This window comes from Phaseolus vulgaris, chromosome 7, assembly GCF_000499845.2.
Source record: "Phaseolus vulgaris cultivar G19833 chromosome 7, P. vulgaris v2.0, whole genome shotgun sequence".
Taxonomy (NCBI): domain Eukaryota; kingdom Viridiplantae; phylum Streptophyta; class Magnoliopsida; order Fabales; family Fabaceae; genus Phaseolus; species Phaseolus vulgaris.
The window spans coordinates 34,100,802-34,117,459 of NC_023753.2; the positions used below are offsets into that span (position 1 = coordinate 34,100,802).

The 16,658-nt window shown below is 35.8% G+C and overlaps 1 protein-coding gene across 1 annotated transcript; it reads right to left on the reverse strand.

Moving 5' to 3' along the window:
- Positions 1 to 5,395: 5,395 nt before the first annotated feature.
- LOC137830242 (pectinesterase-like) lies at positions 5,396 to 9,204 on the reverse strand. The gene is made up of 3 exons (XM_068637440.1): positions 8,257 to 9,204; positions 7,845 to 8,005; positions 5,396 to 6,242 (listed from the first exon to the last, which is right to left on the reverse strand). Exons 1-3 carry the CDS (start codon positions 9,060 to 9,062, stop codon positions 5,548 to 5,550), a joined length of 1,662 nt encoding a protein of 553 aa, XP_068493541.1. The 5' UTR covers positions 9,063 to 9,204; the 3' UTR covers positions 5,396 to 5,547.
- Between the last annotated feature and the right edge of the window lie 7,454 nt (positions 9,205 to 16,658).

The window sequence follows — 16,658 nt, forward strand, 5'->3', positions numbered from 1 at the left end:
TGGATATTCTAAGATTTTAAGTAGGCAAAGGAGAAGGTGGGATAAGATTGTTAAAACAAAAAATATAGTATAAGGAATATTATAGTATTAAAAAGATTTTTGGGCGAAATAAAGGTAGTATTAGCAGCATGTGGAGAAGAATAACTTTGCACTATGATTCTCTCATAAAATGATTGAAGTTGTGGTGCATGTGTATGGCATATGCCATACAGCATTATTTGGTTGGACCAATGTAAATTTTCCTTAAATTGCTGCTTTATCCCATAGCAGGGTTTCGAGAAAGGAGAGATAAAGCTGCACGTTAGCAGTTCATAGACCAATAGTTATAAACCCAAAGACAAAGAACCAGCACAACACCAAATGGTTATTGCTTCTTATCAGATACCACAAAATACACTCAGAAACTACAAGTTTATACCACAAACAAAATGCTCATCTTTCCCTTTCAACATAATTGTTCATTTTAATTTCTCTTATTTCAGTTCAGATGCTTGTTTTCGTACATAAAAGTGTAAATCCATGTCAAACCAATAATTCATCCAACAAAGAAAACTTCAATTTTTATTTAGAATGTATATTTTACTTTTTAACTATAATGTTTAAGGATTAATTTAACTCCAAATTATATATTTGAAGGAATTTTTTTCATTAAATTGCAACATTTTTGTATTTTATTACGTAATTAAAGATTAAATTATCACCAATTTACACTATCAAAGAAAAAAACTGTGTACTTAAACAGTAAGGTCCTATAACTATTTAAATTAATTATACAGCCAACTTTATTACTTCATTTCTTTATCATACACTTTATTGTCAAGTTTTCAACTTTTAGATGTTCTATTATTAGTTTCTTTTCATATATTTACCTTTATATTTTCAATTTTTACGTTTTTTTATTATCATTTTGAAAACAAAACATCTCTTTAGAAATATTAATGATAAAAGGGATATTCAATTATTAGGTATTTTGTTACTTTTTGAAATGAAAAACTTATATAGTAAAATTTGCAAAATAATAATAGCTTAATAGTAAACCATGTGATTAAATCAAACCTAGCTATTTTACTTATTAGTATTATTAATTAACATTAAAATGGAAATTGTATTTTAAAAGAATAAATATGAAATGAACTAATTATTTGTATTGAAAATTAAGGTTGTAAGTTTTCATTATAACATTGAATCAACTGCCACAGAACAAATCATCCCATCATCATTATATAATGAGTCAGAAAAATGGCATTGGTGTAAGGCGATGGAGTTATGAAATTAAAAAAGCAAGAATAAAAACAAAGGATGCATGATGAAGTTGGAAAAGGCAGAAAATTAGCTGGGATGAGTAAACATTTTTTTGTTCTGCACTCTGATTCGTCGTTGTTTGGTTCAAAATAAAAAGAAGAAAGAAGAAAAAATGAATTAGGTAAGGCTTTGGTCAGAAAACGATTGCACGGTATTGACATAATGACACATTACCATGTGCTTCTGCGTCCTCCCACATGCACCAGTACGCATTTCATGCTCATTTTCTTCGTATCTCTCTGCAGCAAAAGATAATACACACATGTAAATCGTATTTGATCAGGGCTCAATGAAAACACTGACACCACTTTTCTCTCATTTTTGTAGAAATGTGTGGATTATCAGAAAAATTTCCTATTTATATCTGGTTTTAATTAACCATGGAATGATTATTTGCAAGTACATGCTTTTACACCATTAGATTGTTTAGAGTACATGTTTGGTTGGTTGGTTGGCTTTCGTATCATATATTTATATTATTTCTCTTCCTCAGACATGCTTCTAGTTCTAGCATACTACCTTAAACTGTCATTACCAAATTAATTAAAAGATGTTTCTGGAAATGAAAATAATATAAGGTTGTTTTGCTTTGTTCTTTTTCTTCTTTGTCAGCAGCTCTGCAGTGATTTTATCATTGGTCTGAACGACTCAGGACAAGATTCACATATAAATTAAAAAAATAATTAAAATATCTAAGAAAGTAGGCTTAGGACCCACAAGTTAATGATCCCTTGAACATGCTCACCACTAAAAGGTAACATCTGTAGCCCATTTGTGTCCGAACTCCAAACCTGTGGTGAAGGTTAAGATGCAATCGTAGAGTATGTTTTTCATCACTTTAAGTAGTTTTGAACACACATAAAAGCCATCATCAAGTTCTAAAATACTTTTACAACAACTTTTATTCTTAGAAAAGATGATGACAAGAATTTTAGGAATTTTTTTGAAATGTTTCGATACATTTTTGAAGAGTTTTCTGAAAATTAATTTGTCAAAGACAAGTTTAAATGAATAAAAAAAGTTGTTTGGATATTGAAATGTTTCGGTTATCGAAAACTAGTAGAGTTCTTTATATAGCAGACTATGACTTCCTATGGTCTTATCTCGAGTTATGAAATTATGCTTTGATATTATAAAAATAATCTTTATTTATTAGAACAATATGTATTTTCTATAGCATGTTGGGAAGCATCCACCACACACACCGGTAAATCTGACTTAGTGAATTACTTAAATTTAATCAAGAATATTGCAATAGTTTTTTTTTTAAAGTACAGATTTTTACATTTGAATAGTATTAAATTTAATATTCATTTTAAAACTTTAAACGCATGCTTAGTATCACATAGTTTTTTTTAGTAATTAGAAATATTAATATAGATAATAAATTGTGTAACGTTATATAAAATGGTAAACTAGCGAATAAAACCACTGTAATAAACATAAACCTAGAAAACATAAATAATTTATAGCATAGGTAAGGAAATACTAATGTATAGAAACATAGATTATAAAACAGTTTAATTATAATGAATACCTCGACTTTACGTTTACTCTAATCCTTTCTTTGTGTTATTCTATTTTTTTTCAGTTCAAATCCAATGTAACAGATAAAAAAATTATTCCTTTATTTTTTTCTAAATATCACTCTTTTTCTTTCTTGTAAAACTATTTTAAATCTTTCATACATAAATTATTAATTTACTACCGTTTAATATAAATCAAATTTAATTATCAGTAGTAAAATAATATCACACGTTTATATTAATATACCAAAATAATATGTCCTTACAAGTTGTAAGTTTTATTAAATTACCAATTGCGGCTAATTATGTGTAAATTATATGTTTAGTAGGAGTTAATAATAGAATTAAATATCTCTTGTATGTTTTGTGGGGTAGAGGAATGAAAGAGTTATTTGGACACCTATTATAATGTGGACTTTTGGAAATGTAAAATAAAATTGGTAAAGCTCATAAAAGAATGAATTTATAGGGTGCACGAAGAAATACCCCCAGTTATGAAGTTTTATAGGAATGAAAGCCCATAAGATTAAAGAAGAGCAAGAAACTGGGCCATTCAAAAGGTTGGTGTAGTGATGAACTAATGAGCACACGTGCTTGGTGATAACCCAGATTCGTTGGAGCTGATACTTTGAAACTGTTCGACATTTCATGTGCTACTTAATCCTTTTGAGGATGTGACGGGGGTAAGCTGTTACAACTTACAACAAAATGAACACTGCATATAGCTCATAGATCACTTTGCTTTTAAGGAATGGAGTGCCATCCAAAATCCATATCTATGCAAAAATGTAAGATAAACTTTTTAAGTTGATTTCAGTTTGTACAATATTACAAAATGGACTTTAAAGCTAACTCAATTCTATAAGACAGATTCATAATATTGAGGTTTGCACCCATTTATATACAATGAAATATTTTCATCTCTAATCGATGTGAGATCTCCAACATACAAAAACTTGATTTACGTCTTCACGATTGGCTTGTGGATGGTCGATCCATCAATTGATGCCCAATCTTATTACAATATTTACAGAATTTTTTGTTATTACTACCAAATCTTATCCCTTACCCTTTGATTAAAAAAAATTGGTATTTAAAACTTCTAGTAGTTAATTAGATATTTAAAAACTATTTATCAATAATAAAAACTAATTTAGAAACCAATAATTATTTTAATCACTAAAATAATTTATAATTTAGTCACCATAACAACTAATTATTTTTGTGTATAAAATTAATTTTTATTTAATAATTTTCTTGTAGTAATTATTAATGTGAGCATAAAAGGCTATTTATATACCAGGGTACAAAGAGGAAAAGCTATAAAGAAAACAGAAAAAATAATAAGGCTCAAGTCAAAACTCAAACCTAAAACATAACAGAAAAATAAAAACTATATAATTAACAGAAAAATAAAAACTAATTTTATCAACTAGTGCATTATTATTTTTCTTTAAGAAATTTAGTGCATAACGGGAATATTCAGTGGGATTAGTCACTTACAGAAGAGTAACACAGTCCCTTACAAGAGTAAATTTTGGATAGATAGTGAACAGGGCTACTATATATAGAAACTAAGTAATAATAATACACGTAACTTTTTTTAGGTAACCTTATAATTCACGTAATCTCATAAGTTTGGCTATTGCTGAAAACTGAGAACAATGCTCTACCTAGGACAAAGAAAATGAAAGTAGGAGATTCATATTAACTCTCATACAAAAATTAGATTTACGCTTTCACGATCTTGACTTGTGGATGGTAACTGACCATCAACTGATGCCCAATCTTATTACAATATTTACAGAATTTTTTGTTATTACTACCAAATCTTGTCCCTTACCCTTTGATTAGAAAAATTTGGTATTTAAAACTTTTGGCAGTTAATTAGATATTTAAAAACTATTTATCAATAATAAAAACTAATTTAGAAACTAATAATTATTTTAATTTTTAAAATAATTTATAATTTAGTCATTATAACAACTAATTATTTTTGTGTATAAAATTAATTTTTATTTAATAATTTTCTTGTAGTAATTATTAAAGCGATCAAAGACTATTTATATAAAGGGTACAAAGAGGAAAAGATATAAAGAAAAACAGAAAAAATAATAAGACTCAAGTCAAAACTCAAACCTAAAACATAACAGAAAAATAAAAACTATAATTAACAGAAAAATAAAAACTAATTTTATCAACTATTGCATTATTATTTTTCTTTAAGAAAACAGTTTTATATTTTCCGGTGTCGCATCTTTTTTCTAAGAATCATGATAGTTTCACACTTATCATAAAAAGGTGGGTGTTAAAAATGATAATTTTATTTTCTAAAAAGAAATTTAGTGCATAACGGGAATATTCAGTGGGATTAGTCTCTTACAGAAGAGTAACACAGTCCCTTACAAGAGTAAATTTTGGATACATAGTGAACTGACTACTATATATAGAAACTAAGTAATAATAATATACGTAACTTTTTTAAGGTAACCTTATAATTCACGTAATCTCAGAAGTTTGGCTATTGCTGAAAACTGAGAACAATGCTCTACCTAAGACAAAGAAAATGAAAGTAGGAGATTCATCTTAACTGTCATACTAAAACAAAATGTGTACATCTTTATCATATATAAGATCAACTCAACGAACCGAATCCAACAAGTGAAGGAAAAGAAAAACTGAAACTGAAAACACAGTTAGCAACCTTGAATAATGTTTCTCAACTCAAACCAGAGAGGAATGGAATGCCAGTGGTGTTCAACCAATCATTGCCTTGGATAAACTGAGCAACTGTGAATTGGCTTGCCTCAGTGGAGCTGTTTATGATCCTATAACCTGGCCATGTAACTCTGGCACTTGTGTTTGAACCTGGACCCCTATTCATGTACTCTCCATAATACAGTGTATCCAATGCAAATGTGTCATTCCATTCCAACCACCCTGCTGGGTCAATCAGATCCTCTATGTAAGATTTTAGATAAACAGTTCTTGAGTACGTTTTCCATGGACGACCTAGGTAGCTCTTGAAGGAGGATTTGACAGGGATTAAATCTGAGGCAGCTGCAATCTTGCAGTTGAAGATGGATATGCCAGTGTTTTGGTTAGGATCCTCTCTGCCTTGCGCAGTGAACAAGTTCTTTTGATTTTCGTTTGGCCTGCGTGCGTATAAGTTGCAGTTTTGGAACACCACAGCTGCATTGCCAAAAATGAAGTCTACAGTGCCATAAATGTCACATTCACGATAGAACTGGCGTAGGGAATGCACATAAAGTGTGTCTTGGTAGCCAACAAAACTGCAACGGAAAAAAGCCGAGAAGTCAGCACCACTTCTCAGGGCCACTGCTTGGTGTTTCTCTGGCCCTGCTGAGTTCTCAAAAGTTATACCCTTTGCTATGAATCCTTCTCCTAGAACAGCTGCAAAACAACATAAGTGTCAAAGCAGTAAGGATTAGATTCTGGATCATCATTCATGACTGAAACAGCCAGCAAAAAATTTAAAGCATTTTCATCTGTTAAAAGCAAAAGGCAAAGCATAGAAGGAATAACAAGGAAAGTGGACCTAATGGCGCTGAAAAGTAGTTGGAATGTGATGAGTATTATTATGCTGATCCACAATAATAGAATGCCCTTTTAGTTGGCCGTGGTAGACGCGTGGACCCTATACTTTGACCCACGAGTGTTGCTAACTCTACTTTTCGTGAAAATATAAATTAAAATAATTACATACTAACCCAAAGTCCTGCCTTCACGTATTGTATTTTTGTCTTATAAAGCAGTTCTAATTGAAAAATGGTATATACATCATTAAATGATATCCATATAATACTTAGAGAAAAAGAATATAAATTTAATAAGTATTGGAGATAACTCTGGTAAGGTATTTAAAAGAATGGATGGTTGTCCATTGAATTTATTTACAAGCTTTCGTGCAGGAGATTCAAAATCAAGGTTTATACTGTCAACTTCCATAAGAAATAAAAGAAATGATTTATTTAAAATACAGATTACTAATGTGACTGTGATTGAGATGCATGTCTGACAGAGAAGTCCAATTCATAATATATTGCAATATAATTGAAAATTACACAGGAAGACTGAGAAACACAAATTTGAGTCTTCTAAAGTTATTCCCAGAAAAGGAATAATTGACGGAAAAAGTGATGACAGAGAAAACAAGCATTTTACAATGTAGCTATAACCAGCATATTAATTAATTATAAAAGTCACAATATTTGCATTATCATATGCTCATATGAAAGAAAACCAGTATAAATACACATGGACCCATCAGCTATCCTTTTTCAGCATTATGTTCAATCACGGGAAAGCCGATTCTTCCAATATTTTTTCAAATTTCCCTGCTTCTATTTCAAACATTCAAAACCAAGTTGGTGTACGTGTACTACAACAAAAAGGCATTTTGCTAGTGCCATCACATGAATCTATATTACATATTAATATTTGTTAAATAACCGAAACTAGTCTGTGATATCTGAATTTTAAGGACAAGAGCGCATCAGAAATAATGCATCAGCCACTGCTTCCTTCCTCTAACGCTATTTTTCAATTCAATCCATGTGGGAACTGCACCACTGTGCCTTCACAAACCCAACAGTTGGTGTCTGTTCAAACCATTTAAAATTATTTCCCTACATTATGTATTTTAACTGCAAATTCACCTACCAAACTTAATTTACTATTAATTTTTAAACTAACATGTGGGTTCATCATCAAGTTGCCATTTTGGTTGTCTTCTTCTAACCTTTCCTAATGATTTTTTCTTTGTCTTTGACATCGCAGTCTCCATGGCCGCGAATTATACCATTTATCAAACTTTAATAAGTGACAAAGCTACTGATTAAGTCTCACTAGTGACCACAGTGATTAAGCCTCCCCTGGTTTTTCTTTTCTTTTTCTTTCAATTTAAGGTGGAATATCAAACCAATTAAGCAGAAGTAAATTAACTCATTGATCCAAAATATTAACAGAAGGAAGAAGAAGAAGAAGAAGACATACCAACAGTAGCTGATTGAAAAGTTGTCCACCCGTCCACAACGTTCCTACTGCCTTTTACTACTGTCTTCCCAATGCCGTCTCCAACAAACATCAGATTCGTCTTCTTCCTGATCACTTCCACGTTCTCGAAATATGCCCCCTCCTTTATGTGTATCACAAACCTGTTATCACACAGATTTAACAACACAGCTATAATATGTTTAACAATTCTGTTCTGTTCATTCTTGTGTAAGAATAAACATAACAAATAGTCATACATAAAAGTCAACATTTTAAGTAACATTATTACACTGATTTTTAAGAATCTCATAGTTTTTATATTTTAATCTTATAATTCATGATAAGATCAATTTCATTATTAATGTTGATTTTTTCTTATTTTCACGTAAGAAAAGGCATTTATGTTACGTACCTGGTTGTGCTGGAGTTGGGAGCCAAAGCTAGTGCTTCCCCTATAGTGGTGAAATTGCCAGTGCCATCTTTGGCAACGACGAGATCGAACTTGGATTCATTCACAGACGCTTGAAGAAGCTTTCGGTCTTTGGGAGACACCCACAAGGGGAAACCCTTTTTCATCTTTCCATATTCGGGGAACACCTCGGATTTCGAAGTTCTTGTCTTCACTCCAGGAACTTTCTTCAGCATGGCCAAGGAGTTGCTCATGTGATGTGATATCTCAAGCAACTTCTTCTCGATTCTGTCTCTCACACGCCCTTTGCTGTAAGCAAAGCCGTCGAGGCACGTGTACAAGTTGGTCATTGCTCCGCTGAGCAGAGTCTGCAAGTCATGGTGGCGCTTGGACCCTATGCTGCTCTTGGAGAGATCGTCGATGGTGGTTTTGAGCTCCAGGTTGGTGTCTTGGAACAGTTTGAGACAGTCGTCGAGGGCTCTCTGATCGAGTGGGTTGAGATTTCTGATCTTCTTTTTGAGGCTGCTGCAGTTGTAGAAGGATGATTTTACCTCGTACATGGTATGGTTGACCACAGAAGAAATGACTTGTGGGACAGATTTTGAGGTAAGATCTGGGAATGTGGCAAGGGTTGAGACACATAGGTCGGGGTAGAGTGTTCCTTGGCACGTGGATTGGGCTACTTGCATGTGCTTGTGGAAATGGAGGTGTTTTTCTGAGGATCTTGTTGGGGTGTTAGTGAAATGAGTTGATAAGAAGAGTAATGCAGAAATCACAGTGAGAATGGATGCAAGTGTGAGGTTGTTCATGGTGAGTTAGTTTATGTGAGTGTGTGACCGTGTAAGTGTGATTTATGTGCATGTAGGAGGGTGCATGCTGTGGATAAATAGAGTGGTTGGATTGTAAGATGGAGTGGGGTGTCTCACGTTGACAGTGTGAAACTGGAACTTTTTTAATGTGACATGGACCTGCTGACCGACAATGTTAAAGTCTCAGTATGCAACGTGTTATTATGCGTGAGAACGTTAATCATTTGGCTCCTACATCAACCAATGAAGCTTGAATTATAAAACACCTGCTTAATTTTCTTGTAGGAAAGAGTTCTTTTGACAGGGCCAACATTACAGAAAAATGTACTAAACTAACTTATGAATTATTAATAAAAGAAATAAAGCAGCAAAATAGGTCCATGTTCTTCTAGTGAAACAAAGAATTATTAGAACTTGGAGGCTTAAGGAGAGAGAGCGGAGAGAGAGTGGGAGAAGTTTGAGGGTGATGGCAGAAGCTTCTTTCTTTTTCACTAATTTTCCAAATGATTTTCAAGAAAAAGATTTATGGAGAGTTTTTCAACATTGGGGAAGGGTTGTAGACGTCTTCATTTTTAGAAAGTTAAATGCCAGGAAAAAACGTTTCGGTTTTGTCAAATTTCATGAAGTTAAGGATGAGTATGCTTTGGAAAAACAGCTTGATTCCATTTGGATTGGTACATGGAAGCTTCAGGCAAACAAACCGAAATACAGAAGGCGAGAGAAGTTATTGCACATTCCGCGGAGTCCGACTTTACATCGAAAAGTCTGGAAACAGAAGAATCAACAGTGCTCTTATGCACAAGTAGTTATGGGTGGAAAAGCAGGTCGCGTTCAGAAGGAAGAAGATGTTGTTTTGCCACATGTTAGAGTTAATGCGGAGACGTCATTTTGGTTGGAGAGATGCTTCATTGGGAAAATGTTAAGGGCAGCGGATGTGCAAAAAATCAAAGAGAATTTTATTTTGGGAGGTTTTAATTCAGTAAGGGTGAGAATCTTAGGAGGAATGTTTGTGTTACTATCAAGTGAAGAAGAGGGACAAATTAAGAGGTTGATTGCAGACAACAAAGAATGGTTTGAAGGATTTTTTGAGTCAATTGTTCCATGGGATGACTCTTTTGCGGTCTCTGAGAAGATAGTTTGGTTCCGATGCAGGGGTATACCGTTGGCTCTTTGGAGCAACCAATGTTTTGAACGCATTGGGGCTCTTTTAGGCAAGCTCGTAGAGGTTGATGAAAGAACAATTTCTAAGGAGGTGTTAGAATATGCAAGGTTGTGTATTACAATCCCTTTGGGCATGGAGGTAAGTCAGGCGAAATCAATGAAGATAAATGATAGGTTATGTCAGGTTTTTTTCGAGGAAGAAATTTTCCCTGTTTCTTCACTTGGATTTCCATTTCACAAGTGGGGGGTGGCTTCAAAGGATGAATCGGAAGCACAATTCGACTCCAGCATAGGTGAAGTTTTATCAGAGTTTGAGTACTCAGATCATGATGGTAGACAAGGAGAGAGGAGAAGGGAGGAGACGACTGTTCAGTATCCGGCAGAAGAGGGAGAAAATTCAAAAGGCGGAACATGCATTAATGGAGGAATTATTTCTGTTGGAAAGAGTCACAATGATAGTATGTTGGAACCAAGGAAAGAGGGGATTATCAACTTGGAAAAAAGGGAGGCACAAAATAATATATTAGTAGAGAATAATAGTGGAACGGCTACAGTTGGGAATATTGTTGGGGGATGGGCAGATGACCTAATCTGCAGTGGGCCGGTTCAAGCCCAATTGAGTGCAGAAAGTTGGGTAGGGGAAACCCTAATTTCTGACCCAATTTCAGACCCAATTGCTGACGTGGCAATGCAACTAGGGTTTGGAATGGAAAGAGTGGAGAACATGGTGGAAGGCGGAGGCGGCGGCGGCGGAATCCTCGATGACTTTCGAGGGTGCGACGGAGAGGTAGGGAGAGAAGAAAGGGTGGAGACGTCGACGGAGAAGCTAGCTGCAATGGAGAAAGTCGTCGGCATCCCTTCTCAATCACAGTCGAAGGTGGGCGACGCGGGGAAGAAATTCACGGCGTCTGGAGCGCCGACCGACGTGGGAACGGTGATGGGCGGTGGTGAAGGAGCACGGGTCGCTCTAGAAACGCAGGCGACGGCGACGGCGTACACTGGTACTGGCTTTTGCGAGCCTGGAACGCCATGGTGCGTCGCGGGGGGTGGCGCCAGCGAGAGCTCAAAGCGGGGCGGTGATACGAAGGGAATCAGCGACGTGGAGGTGAACGGTGGTCGCGAGTTCGAAGAGGCTGGACAGCTTGATGAGGAAGAAGGTGAGTTGAGAAGGTTTGATCAAGGAAGCAAAGAGACCGTCGAGTGCGAGACCGACGACGAGACAACAAAAGTTACGAAAGAGTTGAGCATGGAGGGGTCAGTACAGGGTGCAATGATTGCGGACGTTGAAGGGATCGTTGTGTGCGAGGTAGACGACGAGACAACAAAAGTTACGGAAAAGATGAGTACGATGGGGCTAGTACGGGGCGCAATGGTCACGGATGTTGATGATAGAGCTGTGGTGGAAATTACACCAAAGAATAAGATGTGTGGGATGGAGTTAATTTCTGCTAGTTGTCCGGTAGGGAGGTTGTTGGACAATATCGGAGGAGGGGTAGGCGATATATCGATTCTAAGAGATGGAAAGTCACCGTTGGTTGAAAGATTATCTAAGTCAAATTCGTTAAAGGGTTTAAGGTCAGAAATTTCTATCTCAGTTAGAGATGTTAGAAAATATAGAAAAATGTTGAGATTAAAAGATGAACAGGGTGAAATCAAGAGGGCGTGGAAATCTGGTAAGGAGATGGGTTTCACGTTGTTAAAAGAAGAAGAGGTAGTTTTAAATAGACTGAGTACCTTGGAGAGTCGGGACTACAGATGTTGTCAGATGGAGAATAATGTTTTAGATGATGAGTCTAATTAGTATGAATATAAGGGGGATTGGTGGAAGCACGAAAAGAACATACTTAAGAGACTTGATTAGAAAAGAGGAGGTTGGAATGGTATGCCTACAGGAGACAAAGTGCTCAGAGATTAGCAAGGAGCTATGTTATTATTTGTGGGGTTCAAACGAAATTGAATGGTTAGAGAATGGGGCAGTTAATAATGCAGGAGGAATTATTACTATGTGGAGAAGAAGCAGTTTTGATATGACGGGATTTTTTAATGGAAAAGCTTATTCGGTTATTGAAGGAGTTTGGAAAGCAGGAGATGGGGTACAACTTACGATAGTGAATGTGTATAGCTCCGGTTCGTTGAAAGCACGGAATGAGGTATGGGAGGAGATTAGTGAGATCAGGAAGAGACAACAAAACAGGGTGTGGTGTGTTGTTGGGGATTTCAATTCAATTAGAAGGAAGGAGGAGAGAAAAAGCACAGTTTCAGTATCAGATTATAGTAGAGAAATCAAGGGGTTCAATGGTTTTATTGAAAGTACAGAATTGTTGGATATCCCGATGGTTGGAAGAAAGTTTACTTGGTACAAGCCGAATGGTACGATTAAGAGCAGAATTGACAGGATTCTTGTTTCAAGGGAATGGTTGGATGTATGGCCGAACAGTAAACATTTAGTCCTCAGTAGATCAGTTTCTGATCATTGTGCCATAGTGCTCCAAACAACATCGGTAGATTGGGGGCCGAAACCTTTCAGAAGTCTAGATGTGTGGCAAAGAGATGGAAGATTTTTAGATTTTGTTCGGAGCAAATGGCAGAATTATGAAGTGTTGGGAGGAGGGATGTTTGTACTAAAGGAGAAATTGAAGAAGTTAAAGCTTGATTTGAAGAAGTGGAATAGAGAGGTTTTTGGGAATGTCAATCAAGAAGGTATCTTATTACAAAAGAAAATTCAAGAGTTGGACTCAAGAGATGACGAAGGTTTTTTAGATGAGTTTGGGCGGGAGGAGAGGAGACTTTTGTTGGCTGAACAAAGTCAGAACTTATTTAAACAAGAAGCGATTGTGCAACAGAAAGCAAGGAAAAATTGGTTGAAACAAGGTGACTTAAATACAAAGTTTTTCCATTCATCGGTGAAATGGAGGAGAATGAGAAACGGGATTAACGGGGTAGAAGTGAACGGTCAATGGTGTGAGGAGAAGGAGGTGGTAATGAATAAGGTCAGGGAGTTTTTCGAGGCTAGATTCGTTGGGGAGCCCGAGCCAGTGGTTAGGTTGAACAATGTTCAGTTCTCCTCGTTATCAAAAGGAGATAATGAGTCTCTAGTCGGAGTTGTCTCTGAAGAAGAAGTTAAAAATGCTGTTTGGAGTTGTGATGGTTCGAAGAGCCCTGGTCCTGACGGTTTTAATTTCAGTTTCATTAAGTTTTGTTGGGATTGTCTTAAGGAAGATTTTATCTCAGCAGTAAATGATTTTATGGTCAATGGTAAGTGGCCTAGGGGTTCAAATGCTTCTTTCATCTGTTTGATTCCTAAGAATGATAATCCGCAACAGCTTAATGATTATAGACCGATTTCATTGGTAGGGTGTGTGTATAAAACAGTTTCGAAGATTTTGGCTATCAGGTTGAAAAAAGTGATCAGTAAAGTTATCGATGTTAGGCAATCTGCCTTTCTTCAAGGAAGGGGGTTATTGGATAGTATTCTGGTAGCCAATGAAACCTTAGAAGAGTTGAAAAGGAAGAAGAAAAGTTGTGTGTTTTTCAAGGTGGATTATGAGAAAGCATATGACTCTGTGAGGTGGGATTTTATATACTATATGCTAGGAAAGCTTGGTTTTTGTGAAAAGTGGATTTCCTGGATTAAAGCTTGCTTGGAATCAGCGTCGATGTCAATTCTCGTAAACGGGAGTCCTACTAAGGAGTTTATTCCGAAGAAAGGGCTGAGACAAGGTGATCCATTAGCTCCATTCTTGTTTCTTATTGCGGCCGAAGGGTTAGCTGGGGTATCTAGAACTGCAGTAGAGAAGGACTTGATTGAGAGCTTGGAGATTGGAAATAAGTCGGTAAAAGTAAATATGCTTCAGTATGCTGATGACACTTTGTTCTTTTGTAAGGCAAAGAGCAAAAGTGTTTTTAATTTAAAGGTTATGTTGAACTGTTTTGAATTGGCATCTGGTCTTAAGGTGAATTTTTCCAAGAGTAGACTTGGTGGGATTGGGGTGGAGCAGACGGAGATTCTTCACTTTGCGAAAATTCTAAATTGTGAGGTAATGAGCATTCCTTTTAAATATTTGGGGATGCCTGTAGGGGGATGTCATAAGAGGGGTGAGTTCTGGGATGAGGTGGTTAACAGGGTAAAGAAAAGGTTAGGCAGGTGGAAAGGAAGATTTATCTCGATGGCGGGGAGGATTTGTTTAATTAAGTCAGTCTTGTCGTCAATACCACTGTTTTATCTTTCTCTTTTTAAGATTCCGTCTATTGTTTTAAAGAAGATTGTGAGTCTGCAGAGGAATTTTTTGTGGGGATGGGGGTCAGATGGAAGGAAGATTGCCTGGGCGGCATGGGATAAGGTTTGTAAACCTAAGGAAGCAGGAGGGCTTGGTATTATAAATGTCAGACAGTTTAATTTGGCTCTGATGGGAAAATGGATATGGCGCCTGAAAACAGAAGCAGGAGGGTTGTGGAAGGAGGTATTGGAATCTAAGTATGGAGGATGGAGAGGTTTGAAGGAGCAGCGAGATAATAAAAGTAAGGTCTCTTTGTGGTGGAGAGATTTAAGGAAGGTCTGGAGGTCTGAGGATTGGGGAGGGAAGTTTGAAGATCGTTTGAATTTGGAGGTCGGAAACGGGAGAGAGATTATGTTTTGGTCAGACAATTGGATTGTCTCAGAAGAATTGAAGAGCACTTTTCCAAGGCTATATTCTTTATCTGTTAATAAGGAGGCAGTTTTATGTGATTGTGGATTGTGGGAAAACGGGACGTGAAAGTGGAACTTAAGGTGGAGAAGGGGTCTGTTCGCTTGGGAAGAGGAGCAAGAAAGTCAACTTTTAGAGTTGATCTCTAATAAGACACTAGAGACAGAAACAGTGGATAGTTGGGTTTGGAAGGATAGCGATTCAACTGAGTTTTCAGTTAAGTCCGCTTATGGGTTTTTAAGGGGAGAAGGTAGTGAGGAAGACTTAAGAAGGTATAAATTTTTCTGGAAAATTAAGGCGCTTCCCTCAGCTCAAGTCACAGCTTGGAGAGTGATTGAAAACAAGGTTGCTTGTGGGGTTAATATAGAGAGAAGAGGAATTGAGATCGAGAGTAATTTGTGTTGCTTGTGTAGGAGGTCAGAGGAGACAACAAATCATTTGTTTTGCGAATGCAGAGTTGCTTGGCTAATTTGGAATCTCTGTTATAACTGGTTAGGAATAAGATCAGTGGATTGTATGGATCCTGGGTCTCATTTTGAACATTTTAAGATTCTGGATGCACCTATTTCAGTTAATCTTATTATGGGAAACCTGTGGATTGCGTTGGTTAGTGAGATATGGAGGCACAGGAATAATTGTTTATTTAAAGGTGGAGTGGTTGATCACACTGAAATTTTCTCTCTAACACAGATTAAGGTTTGGTCATGGATCTCATCAAAGATACCGTCAGCTAATTTCTCATTCTCTGATTGGTGTCTTGAACCCTTGGTATGTATGTATTCTGTTTAGTTTTTATGTAAAAGGTTGTTTCTTGGGTTTCTTTTATTATTGATTGAGATGGGAAAGAGAGTAGGAGGTCTTTTGGTTGATATGTAGATGGAAAGGCTCTTTGAGAAAATCTGTTTTGTTGTATAAGGGTTGGACCACCCCTGAAGTGGTCTTATTTAATTTCATTGCTATTTGCTGATAAAAAAAAAGGTCTTCTACTTGCGAGTTGTGACTATACTGAAACAAAAGCATTGTGTTTAAAAGTTGTGGACCAAAATAGTTGTCGGGGATGTATTGATGATTACTGTGAGGAGCAGAACTTTTTCTGTGCATGCGAATGTACTTACCCAAAGCGTGCGAAATGGTGGTCAGTCCCCTCTACCGGTGCCACATGCTCATGAACTTCTTAGCCTCTCGATTTGTGGGTCAATGATAGTTTTATTGTCCATACCATGGGTGTTTCTTACTACACCTATATATTTTTCTTTCTTTTCCTTCCTACATCCCTACATTTTTAAAAATATCAAAATTATTCTTGTTATTTTTAAAAAAAAAAGTGTGTTTAGAGATTTACAAAATTGGGTTTTGCGATATTTATGGATTAGTGAATTCGTAATGTATTTTTTTATTTATGAATTGACGAATCCATAATGCATTTGACTTATGGATTAGTGGATCCGAAATTTATTTTTTACTTATGAATTGATGGATCCAGAATGTATATTTTGACTTATAGATTGGTGGATCTGGAATGTATTTTTGATTTATGGATTGGTGGATCTGGAATGTATTTTTTGACTTACGGATTGGTGAATCTGGAATGTATTTTTTGACTTTTGTTATTTGATTGTGGTTTTCAATAATTTGTTGGAATTTTATGATAATTTGTAGAAGTATGGACAAGAATTTGTTGAACTTCACTATTAATCAATTTTTAAGACTTAATAGAAAACATAAACATAAATATTCTTATCCGTGATTC

Coding starts and splice junctions, on each gene's coding strand:
- LOC137830242 (XM_068637440.1), bottom strand. CDS start 9,062: ATGAACAACCTCACACTTGCATCCATTCTCACTGTGATTTCTGCATTA. Junction 8,006..8,256: donor CCCAACTCCAGCACAACCAG/GTACGTAACATA, acceptor GTGTGATAACAG/GTTTGTGATACACATAAAGG. Junction 6,243..7,844: donor TTTTCAATCAGCTACTGTTG/GTATGTCTTCTT, acceptor GTTGTTTTGCAG/CTGTTCTAGGAGAAGGATTC.